Genomic DNA, 14,735 nt, shown 5'->3' on the forward strand with positions numbered 1-14,735 from the left:
GGCTTTTAAAGGGAATGGGAGATGAGACTCTGATTGGTTTATTGCACGTTAAGCTCAAAACGCACCCATGACTCATTAAGAGACTAGGGACAACCCTTTTTGACCATGCGCCGGGCGCCGACTTTTTTGTCGTTAAACTAGCAAATGTGGATTCGGATCGTTAAAATTGTGTTAAAAACACGTTGAGTGTCATGGTTTTAAATCGCATGTTTATTGATTTGACACTATTGATTTTAATGAGAATATTTTCATTTAGTCAGTTTCATTCAATCTGTCTAAGCCGTGTGTATTGTTTGATGTGTATTAAGGTTAAACAGTGAAAGAATCAGCGAGCTCCAGCAGCAGGTAGAGGATCTGCAGAAGGCCTTGCAGACACAGGGAGCCAAACCTGACGATGTAAGTGTGTGTTTAGGCCTCTTGGTGGCGCTGTTTTGGCACTTTTTTGGTCAGTGCTACGTAAACATGCACTTTGCTAAATGATCAGGGGTCCGTTCTTCGCACATCGCTAACTCAGTTAGCTTGATTTGATTGTTGATGATTTAGCGTGATCTTGGATTGTTTGGTTCTTCGACGCTCATCCTGGACTTGCTGTCATAGCAACAGGTCTGGAAGCTTAAACCTGCTCGCGAGCGGCTTATTTCATGTAAACAGGATTAGATTGCATCTTTTTAAGCGGCGTTGATACTTAAAATGTGTCCCAGCCACTGCTACTTCATTACAAAAGTTCCTTACTGAACCAGGGGCAATAACAATTTTAAATAATACTAATAATAATATAAAAATGTATTTGAAAATATTATAATGTTGTGTATGATTGACACAGCCACTTGATTGAGAGATTTATTTGAGATAGAATCATTACTTTATAATGTTATCTCAGTCTTACACACATATACAGTTACTCTGAGCTGTGCATTAAATTGAGTGATGACGGATATTATGGGATGGCTTGATGCGGCGCAGGAGATGCAGAGAACTTGATCTTGACCCTTAAGAAACTTTAATTAATGCTGTCACGTAACAAATCTGCTTCAAATTGAATTAAAAATTAAATGAATTGCTTATTACAACATTGAAATAAAACTGAAAAGGGTGTACAAATACTATACAATCGTGAATATAAATAATATAAATAACTGCACAGTTCATTTATCTATTATAACTTTTATGTTGGTTTGGTCGTTTGGTTGTTTCCTTACAAAGGTCCAGAAATTTGTGGGGGTTTTTTTGTTTTTTGCCAGGTGGCTTTTTTAATTATATGATGTCATTATGTTGTCTTTCCGCCAGCCAATCGCTGCACTGCTGATCGTGGTTTTGGGTATCGATGCATCTGCCCTCTTCAGGGAATAACAGGAACATGCATTAATCTTAGATAACTTAATCCAGATATTTTAATCCAATCCGCAAATTCATTTGAAGAACCAAATTAGCCAGAGATCAGTTATCACGATTAAAAGATCTGGGATCTGTCAAATCATCTCAGATGTATTAAGCGAGGTACGAAGAACGGACCCCTGGGCTGCGTTTATTAAGCTAAGTTGATCGTAGAGACCATTGGTTTTCGTTCTACTTGGGTTTATGATGCTTTTGGGAAACGCAGTCCTGGTCTTTAATTTGCATGCTTTTACATTTCTGGTGCGAGTGACTTTTCATTTAAAAGTCACATTGCTTGTTTCCATTCGTACAGTCTCGTCTGAAGAGGAAGCTGGATGCGCATATGTAAGTTTAGACATTTGATTAGATTTTCCTTTGATTTGGCCATCTTCTGAAGCTGATGGTCGTAATGTTTTTTTTCCCCCAGGGTGCAACTGAATGAGGCACAAGATGAAATCATGAAGAAGAAAGAGCTGTTGGAAGACCTTCAGCCAGACGCTACTCAAACCAGTTAGCTTCCACATTTTGATCTGACACTATGTTTGACCCCAAATTGCTCTTCATGACCAGAATTAATCCCACTCACTCACTCAAACCGTCAACTTTGATTCCAGAGGGAAGTTGAACTTAAAAATCCCTCTCAGTTATAGAGATAAATGTCACTTTCAGGTGTGAAGATGGACGAGCTGATTGCTGCGCTGAAGAAGAAAGATGAGGACATGAGGGCGATGGAGGATCGATACAAGATGTACCTGGAGAAAGCGCGTGATGTAGTTACATTAACTTCAACTCTCAAATACATTGCCTATTTTGCCACTGAATGACTTGTGCTCTTGCCATTTTGAAGTCCTCGATATTTTAATGTTATTGAATTATGTACAATTTGGAGGAACCAATCAACATATTCTGTCATTTTCTGCATATCAATTAACTACTTCTTGCATAAGTTTAAGCTCTATTCATTTCTTTTCTGAAAAAAGAAAGAAAGAGTGGTCATCTTCCAATGATTATACATCATGTCATGCATTTTTAAGGTGATTCGAGCTCTGGATCCCAAGCTTAACCCAGCCTCAGCTGAGATCCAGTCACTGAAAGTGCAGCTCTCTGAGAAAGACAAGAGGATCAATGCTCTGGAGGTAGAAACTGCTTCATGTTATTCATTTCTTGCAATTTCTGATTTAGTTTCTCACTCGCAGTGTCATTCTTTCCAGTTTGTTGTCCCTTTCCTCATGTCTGTTCTTGTGCACTCTTTACCCAGCGGGAGTGTGAGCAGGCCAAACTGAGGGAATATGAGGAGAAGTTAATTGTGACAGCTTGGTATAATAAGGTATGTTTATAATAGTGCTGTCAAAATTAGCTCGTTAACGCATGCAATATGTTTTTCCAAATATTTAACGCAGTTAACACAGCATCTGTTTTTTCTGTCATCCTTTGGCTAGCTTTACATAATATGATCACGCTCTTATTCATGCAAATAGTGACAATAAAGAACGCGCTGTCTGTGAATGTCCTGACTATAACACACACACACAATGCACAGAAAGACACACCAGTATTGAGTTTTCTTTCACGCTTGAACGAACAATAACACAATTATGTGTTTAATATCATTGTGCCGCTGCACTCATGGTACGGCTCAAAGTTCCTTGATCATTACCCAGAAATGAGAGTTTAGTTCTTAGCCAAATCAGACTACAAAATCACAACTTTTCATTTTCCGTCAGTCTTAGTACACAATGTAACTACCATATTTTCCGGACTATATGTCGCACTTTTTTTTCATAGTTTGCCTGGTCCTGCGACTTACACTCACCTAAAGGATTATTAGGAACACCATACTAATACTGTGTTTGACCCCCTTTCGCCTTCAGAACTGCCTTAATTCTACGTGGCATTGATTCAACAAGGTGCTGAAAGCATTCTTTAGAAATGTTGGCCCATATTGATAGGATAACATCTTGCAGTTGATGGAGATTTGTGGGATGCACATCCAGGGCACGAAGCTCCCGTTCCACCACATCCCAAAGATGCTCTATTGGGTTAAGATCTGGTGACTGTGGGGGCCATTTTAGTACAGTGAACTCATTGTCATGTTCAAGAAACCAATTTGAAATGATTGGAGCTTTGTGACATGGTGCATTATCCTGCTGGAAGTAGCCATCAGAGGATGGGGACATGGTGGTCATAAAGGGATGGACATGGTCAGAAACAATGCTCAGGTAGGCCGTGGCATTTAAACGATGCCCAATTGGCACTAAGGGGCCTAAAGTGTGCCATGAAAACATCCCCCACACCATTACACCACCACCACCAGCCTGCACAGTGGTACGAGTGTAACGAGTGGTTATTTCAGTCAAAGTTGCTCTTCTATCAGCTTGAATCAGTCGGCCCATTCTCCTCTGACCTCTAGCATCAACAAGGCATTTTCGCCCACAGGACTGCCGCATACTGGATGTTTTTCCCTTTTCACACCATTCTTTGTAAACCCTAGAAATGGTTGTGCGTGAAAATCCCAGTAACTGAGCAGATTGTGAAATACTCAGACCGGCCCGTCTGGCACCAACTACCATGCCACGCTCAAAATTGCTTCCCATTCTGACATTCAGTTTGGAGTTCAGGAGATTGTCTTGACCAGGACCAAACCCCTAAATCCATTGAAACAACTGCCAGTGATTGGTTGATTAGATAATTATTGAACAGGTGTTCCTAATAATTCTTTAGGTGAGTGTATAGTCAGGTGCGACTTATATATCAAAATTAATTCAAACTGACTGACAAGAATAAACATTTAGCCACGTCTACAGCCGCGAGAGGGCGCTCTATGCTGCTCCTGTAGCCTACCCCTGAAAAAATTAACTGAAAACTGAAAAAACTGTTAACTGAAATATTAACTTAAAGACAACTGAGAAAGACTGAACACAAACAAAATGCCCCCCATACTGAAAATCCCATTCTGCAAATTACAAACGGCAGGTAACGTTAGTAAAATATGCAGCCGAAAACGGTAATCGAGCAGCAGAAAGAAAGTTTGGAGTGAGTGAGAAACTTGTGAGGGACTGGCGAAAAGCAAAGGTTACTTTAACTGTAATGAAGGAAACAAAGAAAGCTAATCGCGGACTGAAAGCAACATGTCTAGAGCTGGAGGAACGAGTCCACAGATGGGTGCTTGATCAACGCTCTGGACTTATAGTCCGGAAAATACATTCCGGAAAATACGGTATACACATCACAACATGTAAATAGGAAAATGTTGGCGTTATTTTAGGCTAGCTGGAGCCATTTACCTCCAGTCTTTGTGCTAAGCTAAGCTAGGCTAGCGGTGGCTGCGTCAGACAGAGTTATGGCACGGAGATGAGAATGGTATGTATGGACTTATCTAACTCTGGGGGATACGGTGAATAAGCTAAAGTCCCAAAAAGTCGCCGTGTTCCTTTTATAAGAGTCTTATTGTGTGCATTTGTCGTACAGTTAGCAGTGATTTGCCTTTTTGTTCAGTGTTTTTTTTTTTGTCATGTTTTGTCAGAGTTTGAACTTCCAGAAGATGGCAATCGAGTCACGGCTTAGTGGGCGATCCAACTCTCTAATGCCGCCAGGCCAGTCCTTCCTGGCTCAGCAACGTCAGGTGACCAACGCCCGGCGCACCATGTCCATCAACACACCTGCCTCTTCCTCCAAGTAACCTTGTCCTCCTGCTCTTCTCCTCCTTCCTCTCACGTGCACACTCAAGTGACCTTAAGTACACTTCTGAACAAGGGGACAAGCATGCCATGATGAACACTCGCATGTCCCCTCACTCTCCACGGTTACACATACATGTATAATAATGTACAACTCTGACGAAGGTTACTCAATCAGCACACTATGATATACAGTAGCAGTCTTTATCACGTTCAGTACTAAACAAGCACCTGTATAACAGTCTGCAGCAGGGTCACTTCTGAACCAGCATCGATATTAAAGGTCACAGGTCAGTCTTTCGCCAGGCCCACTCAGATTGTGCGGGAAGAAAAGCATCAACAGGTCCTGTAATGGTAGCATGCATGCTTTTGCTAGAAATGACTTCCAATAATACACTATGCAGCCATGGAATATATTTGTAATTGCGCAAGTACAACATAATAAAACGTTGAAAGTATATGCAGACTTCACATTTTGCCCTAACTAATCGAAACGCTTATATCAGGAGGGAGACGTGCAGTATTTGGTGCTGGACACCAGATTCATTAGTTTGACTTTCTCAGACAACAACAACATTAAAAGTACGTTTAAAAAGACATATAATCACTCCAACTGATCTGAATCCAGGTGCTTCATTCAGTCAGTTATAGTATTTTGTATTCAGTTGACTGTGATAGGACTCTTGCATGCTCTTTTAACAAGCAGAAGGGCCTTTTTATCCACTCGATGTGTCCTGTCTGTGTGACGGCCTCAAATATCAGGATTTGAACACCAGCACAGAATTATAACAGGCCATAGCAAACTGCTGTGAAGGCTTTGAATGTGTCGTACGCCACTCTCTTTAAGTATACACACGCGTGACCTGTGAAACATAGCTGCTTTGTGAAATGGCTTTGGCTGTATTGTGTAAAATCTTGATTTGACTGAGCTATCTGCTAATAGACTAGCTGTTGCGTGAAGAAGAAGACACATTCTGTTTATGTTGGGAGTGGGACATACTATTAATTCTGTTTTAAATGGGAAGGTCAATCAATTTTCAATGTTTTACTCAGCTTTTGGCCCGTGATGGGTAATTGCGTATGTTTTTTGAAATGCTAATATTTATGTATGATGTGTTCCCAGGAAGAAATCTTAAATTTGTGAACTTGATTTTATAAGCACTGTCATTGTGAAAGATTATGAATAAGATTGGACTCGTATGGTATTAAAATAAATATTTGGAGTTAAAGAGCACTTCACTTATATGTGATGAATAAACACTAAAGTTTGTTTTGCAATAACTGCTTGCCTTTTTAATGATCCCAGTGTCTTTACTCACCTCTCACCCCTAGATGGCGCCTACATTAAATAGATTTATTTTTGCAATCCCACTTTGTGTGAAATTACACAGTTCTTGAAGAAAAAATTTGTAACATATGTTTTTTTTTTTACACTTTTACAGAATTCACATTATTTGAAATATGAAATAAAGCCAATACAAGTGTGTAAGGAAATATTTTAAGAAGACACACAAACAGTTCAGCACATAAACATTGTGACATGAGATTATTTATTATCATGACAAAATAAATAATACATGCATTATCTGTTTAAAAACTTGAACTTCTTCCCCTGACCCCCACAATCTGAAATCTGTGCCAACACGTAGATCATTCTGTAATGTATAACTTGACCTTTTCCCTCTTTGTTTTTCTTTTCACCTGGATCTAGGACATTGTTCGTTGCACTTTACTCTAGAAGTTTTTGTAGACTAGGCATTACTAAGCATGTTTATGCACGTCTCATATATGGGAACTAAAGCTGTTTTCTCTCACATCCATTAATCAAACAAGAACTTTTGCATTTAAAGGTGAACTATGTAAGATTTTTGCAGTAAAATATCCAAAAACCTCTAGGCCAGTGTTATATATTTAGTTAAATTGAGTACTTAGAATATCCCAAATGTTTACAACTATTTGTAAATCGTGAGAAATTGCTATTTTAACCAAGGAACCGGGACATGTGAGGGAGTCGCCTGTCAATGGCGTTATATCTGCGTTCCCCTCGGTTTCCGGTTTTATTCTGCAGAAACGCTTTACTCTCACTGCAGTGTGAACAAGTGTCATAGCAGCCGCTGAGAGAACGTCATAACTTCCTTTTCAACACACTCAGCTGTGTCTAATATGATAATCAGAGCTGCGTTACCTCATACTCATGACTGAAAAAGAGGAAGTTTGGCGACTATGCCATAATAACAGTCCCGCTCTTCAATCACTCCAGCGGTTCCTCAGCTCCACGACACTCGGTCCTGCTCTGCTTCAGACTGCAGTAACGTTAAAGGGTTAGTTCACCCAAAAATGAAAATTCTGTCATTAATTACTTCCCCTCATGTCGTTCGACACCCGTCAGACCTCCGTTCATCTTCGGAACAGAAATGAAGATATTTTAGTGTAAATCTGATGGCTCTGAAAGGCCTCCATTGGCACAATGGCACGTTACACTCTCAAGACCCTTAAAAGGTACTAAAGACGTCGTTACAAAGTCCATCTCACTACAGTGGCTCTACAATAACTTTATGAATCGGCGACAATAGTTTTTGTCGTTTTTGTTTTTGTTCAAAACCCCTAAATAACGACTTATATAGTAATGACGATTTCAAAACACGGCCTCATGAAGCTTCGAAGCGTTATGAATCAGTGAGTCGAATGATGATTCGGATCGCGTGACAAACCGCCAAACTACTGAAATTTGGCGATTCAAACTGCTGATTCGACTCACTGATTCATAACGCTTCGAAGCTTCATGAGGCCGTGTTTTGAAATCGTCATCACTATGTAAGTCGTTATTTAGGGTTTTTTTGAGCACAAAAACTATTGTCGCCGATTCATAAAGTTATTGTAGAACCACTGTAGTGAGATGGACTTTGTAACGACGTCTTTAGTACCTTTTAAGGGTCTTGAGAGTGTAACGTGCCATTGAGCCAATGGAGGCCTTTCAGAGCCATCCGATTTCAACTAAAATATCTTCATTTCTGTTCCGAAGAGGTCTGACGGGTGTCGAACGACATGAGGGTAAATAATTAATGATCATTTTTGGGTGAACTAACCCTTTAATAATCACATCCATCAACATGATTTCTGCCCGAGTCCTATCCCGATTCTTTTCCACCGGCTGTGAGGTGAAGACCACATGTCCCAAGATTCTGCGCTCAAATGTGGCGTCATCAAACTACGCCTTTGTTTTGAACAGGCGACCTCTAGTGGACGGAAAAGTTACATAGTGTTGCTTTAAGTGAGTCAGCAAAAGAGATTTTCACCCCTGTGTTGAAAATCAAGTTTTTAATGTTGTTTGTGTGTCTATGTGGTGTTTTTAACACCCATGTGCAAATTCATAAGTCAACACCATTGCTGAGTATTTTCTCTTTTAATCTGCAGTGAACTAGCCGCACTCTAGCGGCAGCAAATCTAATTTGCGGCCAGAGGCGTTTAGCAACTCTCCGTTGGCTTGCGAGCTGGAAAAACCAAACTCTGGTCAGGCCAATCACATCGTTTATAGAGTCGGTGGGCGGGCTTAGCATAATGAAGGCAGAGTTCCGCGTGCTACTCGTAAACAAAGAAGCTAGCGAACAGTGGTCTCTCGAATCGGCTTTGGCCGATTCTGGAAGACTCTGGAAGACTTGGAGTTAAGCTTTTCTTTGTGGAAAGAACAAAGAACGGCACTGAAGGCCGACCGGATACGGCGAAAGTTTAATCCATCAACTAGCTCTGCTTCAGCTTCTTCGTTGCTCTGATTGGTTGTAGCGCTATCCTATTGCGTTCAGAGGGAAATTGCAAGACAACCGTTTATCCCGCCCCTCGGATTGAGCCCTGCCAATGGTGAGTTCCCAGACCCAACATCTTGATGTGGGTCTGCCTTGTCAGGCTAGCAGTGAACCAAAGACCGTCTCAAAAACACGGTTTGTAATCGCTGGGGTTTCCGATGTCACAAACTACCTTGTAACCAATCACGTCAACGCACGGGTGGGCTTTAGCATATCATTAACTCAAGAGCCTCAAGAGACGCCATACTGGTATATTTTTCTGTTGATGTGAAAAATTGTGTACATTTAGCAATATAGCGGGTGAATTATGTATTTGCTGTATATTATGATGTTATGATGAACTATATGCCTTTCTCCACTAACACTCTGTGATGTTCAAAGCGTTTCTAAGGATGCTGAGACTGAGATGGTGAACGGGATCATGGTTTGTGTAACTAGCAACACATTATTAGCTGTTTGACAACGTAGTCAAGAAAAAGGCTAATCATATAAATTACCGTTATGTGTTCGACGTTGTAAAGAGCGATACCTTTGTGCAGCGTTTACTACAGTAATTTGAGTAAAGGTTGAGTGAGTGGAGGCGGGGCTCATTTGCATATTCATGAACGTATACTAAATGAAGCAAGGGTGTAAAGTTACTTTCAAGCTATTTTATTTTAAATGGGGAAAACTTCTAAATGTGTCGTTTTGGTGATCAAAGATGAGCTTTAAGGGATAAAATGATTGACTATAGGGGTACTTTAAAGCTGCAGTCCATAACTTTTGGCGCTCTAGCGGTTAATAGACAGAACTGCATGTGTTTTGCGGAAGAACATTGCAGCCGGAGCTACTTCTCTCTGTTTATGTCTATGGCGAGTCACGCAGGGACTGTGCTCCTCCGCAGCGGTTCCTACCAGTCCGGGCTGAAATAGTCCCAATATAAACACTTATTATTAGTGTACCATAATGCTTCAGGGTAAGACAAAAACACGGTTTGGAAAATGGATTCATGTTGTACATTCTCATTATATCATTTTTGTAAATCTTGAACACAAAAAAAGGTTACGGACAGCAGCTTTAAGAGAAATGTATATAATTGTTTATAATGTTGATTTATTCGTATAATAGTATTCCCAAAGTGAATATGATTTGTTCAGCGTGCCGTTGCTTGGATCTTGAAGGGGTGCGGGGTGCGTGCTACTCCTATCACTCCATCGAGGTTGAGTTTCTCACCCTCTGCGGCTGAAAATCGAAATTTTTGGAACAAACTGACAAGGAATAAGAAGAGCTCTATTCTAGCAAGCTGCTCACCCAGACAGACCCTCTTTCCTGTGCGAGAGAGACAGAGTGGGGAGATGTTTAATAAGCATTTTAATAAGCTCATGATGAACAGACTGTCAGTTTGACTTTCATTTACACTACCATTCAAAAGTTTGGGGTCTGTAAGATTTGTAAATATTTTTGTAAGAAGTCTCTTATGCTCACCATGGCTGCATTTATTTACTCAAAAATACAGTAAAACAGTGATATTGTGATGGAAAAGCTGAATTATCAGCAGCCATTACACTAGTCTTCAGTGTCACATGATACTTTGATAAATGGAAAGTTCAAAAGAACAGATTTTATTTGAAAAATAGACTTTTTGTAACAATATGGGCCCTATTTTAATGATCCGAGCGCACGGCGCAGGTACACTTAGGGCGTGTCCAAATCCACTTTTGCTAGTTTAACAATGGGAAAAATGGTCAGTGCGCCCGGCGCATGGCCTAAAAGGCAGTCTCTTAATGACTCATGGGTGTGTTTTGGGCGTAACTTGCGATAAACCAATCAGAGTCTCATCTCCCATTCCCTTTAAAAGCCAGTTGTGCTCGCACCATGGCGGATTCACTATTTACATGGGGGAATTTGCGAGCGGAAAAACTGAACGCTTCTCCAGTGAGAAATCCTTTTATTTTAAATATTTTGCATGTGTGTGTGCTGCTGCGCATCCCTGTGTGTGTAATAATCAGAGTGTACGCGCGTTGTGCACCCGCCTATATTTGCACATTACTAACACGCCTTTTAAATAACACAAAAAAATACTGCACTATTGACTTTAGACCAGGTTTCAGTTGGTCAATGGCGTATTGGTTTTTTTAGTTCCTCAAAATAGCAACGCACCAACAATGCGCCTGAACACACCTGGTTTTCAGACCAGCACACCCATGGGCGAACAGATGGGCCCGATAGAGCTTAGATCGCGCTCAAAAAATCCAGCCCGACCCTACCCGAGCCCATGCACATTGTGTCCGAGCCCGGCCCGGGCCCGACACATTAAATCCAGCGTATAGCGTTAGTTCTGGCAGGGCATGTTAGTCAAGCTCGCATCAGCTGACTGTCAGCTGATCACATCTACCTATAGGAATACGATGCCTATCACAGCATGCATATATAAGCTCCTTCAGTATCATCAGCTGCTATCGCGTTCTCCGGAGCTAATTACCCTCCTCCATCCCCAGCTCCTCCACTCGTCAGTCAGGATTTGGCATCTGATTCCCCCTGAATCAGACTAAATTCCCGAATTAGGTTGTACATTTATTCATATTAACATCAATGCTATCTGTAATACATCGTTGCTTCTGTTCTGTTTACCCTAAGGGGGTTTATCACTGCTCTCCCTGCTCTTATCCATGCTAGGATGCATGGATGCGCAGATAGTTCTTGCCCAGATCTTAACTATATGGTAATTGTCTATCACTTTGACGATAGTGATCCTGACAGAACTGTAATTATGAGCCCGAGCTAGATTTAAACCAGACTATTTTTTAATACATGGGCGTTCTGATGAGAACGAGCCTGTAATGAGCGAAGTGGACCGGTGTGATGTTCAGCTCAAATCCCGCTCAGACATGACATTTATCTGTACTGTAGCCAACTATACTTGTTGTAGCCATTAAACAATATATTTAGTTTCATATTTATGTTTAAATATTATAATGTGATTTTTTTAAATTTCATCTGATTATGAAAATGCAAAGATGCGAGTGGGTCAGAAATTATTTTGGTGGTTTGGCGGGTCGGGTTGGGTCAAGTTCGGGTTCAAACAACGTGGCACTGGACGTGAAAATGAGAACTGTGTCACAATGAAACTAGCAAAAAACACTTGCGTCATGCCTGGCATCGCATTGCGCCGGGTGTGTGATAGGGCCCAATGTCTTTACTGTCACTTTTGATCAATTTAATGCATCCTTGCTGAATAAAACAAATAGTTCCTTTGTTTTAAAAATGACCCCAAACATTTGAACTGTATTGTGAATGATTCATTGTGAAATCATTTTTTATGTGTTTTTTTCTCTGACTTTACCTGCAGAAAAGGGCATGAATGCGTCCCGCCTCACAAACTTGCCCTCTTTGTCTAAGAAGTGCCCAGGATTGAACTTGTAGGGTGTCTCCCATTCATTCTCATCAAAGAGAACAGAGTGCAGTATGGGTAAAATTGCTGTACCCTGGTTGAAACAATGAAAGAGTTAGACTTCATATTGTGACAAATGACATCATTGATCTTTCAAAGTAAAACATTTTTGTCATTCAGACACATTAAAGGGTTAGTTCACCCAAAAATGAAAATTCTGTCATGAATTATTCCCATAATTGAACCCGTAAGACCTTTGTTCGTCTTCAGAACACAAATTAAGATATTTTTGATCAAATCCGAGAGCTTTCTGACACGCCGGCTCAGTATTGGCCAGTGATTGGCCAGCTCCTGCGTCCGCATCACACACATGGCGTTGTGCTCACATGAACAGCGCCAGCCAATAGTGAGCCTGCGTTCTGACGTAGAACCAGGAAGAGCTGCACTGTGTTTACAATGTGAACCGTGTATTATTTTTGGGGGGTTTTACGCACAAAAAGTATTCTTGTTGCTTCATAACATTAAGGTTGAGCCACTGGAGTCACATGGACTATTTTAACAATGTCTTTACTTCCTTTCTGGGCCTTGAAAGTGGTAATAACATTGCAGTATGAGGGGTCAGAAAGCTCTCGGATTTCATCAAACATTTCTTCATCTGTGTTCTGAAGATGAACGAAGGTCTTGCGGGTTTGGAACGACATGAGGGTGAGGAATTAACGACAGAAATTTCATTTTTGGGTGAACTAACCCTTTAAACTCTTTTGGAGTTGATATAATATTTTCAATATGACTTTAATGTCAGCGGGATAAAGTATCACTTACTTTTGGGATGAAGCACTCTCCAAGGTTTGTGTCTTTGCTAGCCACTCGTAAGCCATTCAGTGGTACAACATCTCCAAATCTCATAATCTCATGGATGACCGCCTCAGTGTAGGGCATGTTGGCCTTATCGGCTACACTCGGCTCCCGTGAGCGTCCAATCACTCTGTCTATCTCCTCCTGGACTTTTTCTACAAATAACACCAATCCCAATGTCAAATGTATGCATGGATTGCTTAAAGAATGGATTTTTTTTTTTTACCTTGTACTTCTGGGTGAGCGATGAGGTATATGACACCCCAACACAATGTGGTGGATGTGGTTTCACTCCCGGCCAGAAACAGGTCTAGAACACATGGAACGAGGTTCTGTTCATCAAACCCGTCTGCTTGTTCATGTGGCTTCTGGTCAGGGATGGAAGAAGTAAAACAATTTGCTGTATTCATAGAAATAAATGAAGTTAAACAGGCTCATCCTGTCATTTTAATAGTTGTAGTACCTCCATCATCTCAATAAGGAAGCTGTCGATGTAGTCCCGAGGCTCTGAGGGGTCCAGTTCGGCCTTGTGTTTGATAACAACCTCTCTTACGAAGGCAAGTAATAATTTGTAGTTATTGAACAATTCATTGTGCTTCCCTGGAAGGTACTTCATAATGCCTGGAAATGCTTCATAGAGCTGAAAAAATAGAAATATGAGGAAACACAAAGGCCTTTAATCATCATCACAATGAGTAAAACCACAGAATATAGTTCTGATGTGCAGCAAAAGATTGTTGAGCTTCACAGAATAGAAAGTGTGTGTAAGAAAAGAGCTAAAGCATTGAAAATCCTCATTTCCACCATCAGGGCAATAATTAAGAAGTTCAATCAACTAAAGATGTCAGGAATCTGCCTGGAAGAGGACGTGTGTGTATATCGTCCTAATGCACGAGAGGAGGAGAGTTTGAGTGGACAAAGACTCTCCAAGATCACAGCTGGAGAAGTGCAGAGATTAGTTGAGTCTTGGGTCAGAAAGACAAAAAAATGTATCAAACAGCTCCAACATCACCACATGTTGTTTGGGAGGGCTTGAAGAAAAATCCTCCTCGCTCATCCAGAAACAAACTCCAGCATATTCAGTGTCAGACACGACTGGAGCTTCAGACGGGACCTGGTTCTGTGGTCAGATCAAACTAAAAAAAGAGCTTTTTGGCACAAACACACCAGATGGCTTTGGTGCAAACAGGGATAAAAGTCCCCCATGCCCTCGGTTAAATACACCGCTGGATCTTTAATGTTGCGGGTCTGTTTTTTTGCTGGAGGTCCTGGACATCTTGTTCAGATTCATGGTATCATGGATTCTAGCAAATACCAACAGATCAAAAATCAAAACCTGACGCTTCTGCTAGAAATCTGATAATGGGCCGTGGTTGGATCTTCCATATGGACAATGATCCAAAACAAACATCAAAATCAACACAAAAATGTGTGACTGAGCACAAAATGAAGCCGTCCCAGTTCCTGAGCTGAACCCTATAGAGAATGAGTGATGAGCTGAAGAGAAGAGCTGGAATCTGAAGGATCTGGAGAGATTCTGGATGAAGGAATGGGCTCTGATCTCCAAACTCATCAGGCGTTACAGAAGAAGACTCAGAGCTGGTCTCTTGGGGAAAAGACTTTTCAATAATTGGGTGCCAATAATTGTGGCCCACGTGA

The 14,735-nt window shown here is 41.0% G+C and overlaps 2 protein-coding genes across 3 annotated transcripts in view; one reads left to right on the forward strand and one right to left on the reverse strand.

Moving 5' to 3' along the window:
* Positions 1 to 6,947, forward strand: part of hook1 (hook microtubule-tethering protein 1) — a 29,426-nt gene extending 22,479 nt beyond the window's left edge. For both annotated transcript variants that reach the window (XM_079830628.1, XM_079830629.1), the window contains exons 16-22: positions 309 to 396; positions 1,688 to 1,719; positions 1,802 to 1,884; positions 2,044 to 2,144; positions 2,409 to 2,510; positions 2,633 to 2,701; positions 4,898 to 6,947. In XM_079830628.1, coding sequence (XP_079686754.1) covers positions 309 to 396; positions 1,688 to 1,719; positions 1,802 to 1,884; positions 2,044 to 2,144; positions 2,409 to 2,510; positions 2,633 to 2,701; positions 4,898 to 5,053 — 631 coding nt within the window. In that variant the 3' untranslated portion in view covers positions 5,054 to 6,947. The remainder of the gene's footprint in view (positions 1 to 308; positions 397 to 1,687; positions 1,720 to 1,801; positions 1,885 to 2,043; positions 2,145 to 2,408; positions 2,511 to 2,632; positions 2,702 to 4,897) is intronic.
* A 3,036-nt stretch (positions 6,948 to 9,983) lies between these two features.
* LOC307134779 (uncharacterized protein) overlaps positions 9,984 to 14,735 on the reverse strand; it is a gene marked incomplete at its 3' end in the record, with an annotated part of 35,655 nt that continues 30,903 nt past the window's right edge. Inside the window, exons 14-18 of the mRNA XM_079830776.1 lie at positions 13,540 to 13,716; positions 13,303 to 13,444; positions 13,044 to 13,231; positions 12,174 to 12,315; positions 9,984 to 10,159 (exon numbers count right to left, since the gene is read on the reverse strand). Coding sequence (XP_079686902.1) covers positions 9,984 to 10,159; positions 12,174 to 12,315; positions 13,044 to 13,231; positions 13,303 to 13,444; positions 13,540 to 13,716 — 825 coding nt within the window. The remainder of the gene's footprint in view (positions 10,160 to 12,173; positions 12,316 to 13,043; positions 13,232 to 13,302; positions 13,445 to 13,539; positions 13,717 to 14,735) is intronic.

The sequence above is a fragment of the Gobio gobio genome (genome assembly GCF_949357685.1).
Source record: "Gobio gobio genome assembly, chromosome: 12".
Lineage (NCBI taxonomy): Eukaryota > Metazoa > Chordata > Actinopteri > Cypriniformes > Gobionidae > Gobio > Gobio gobio.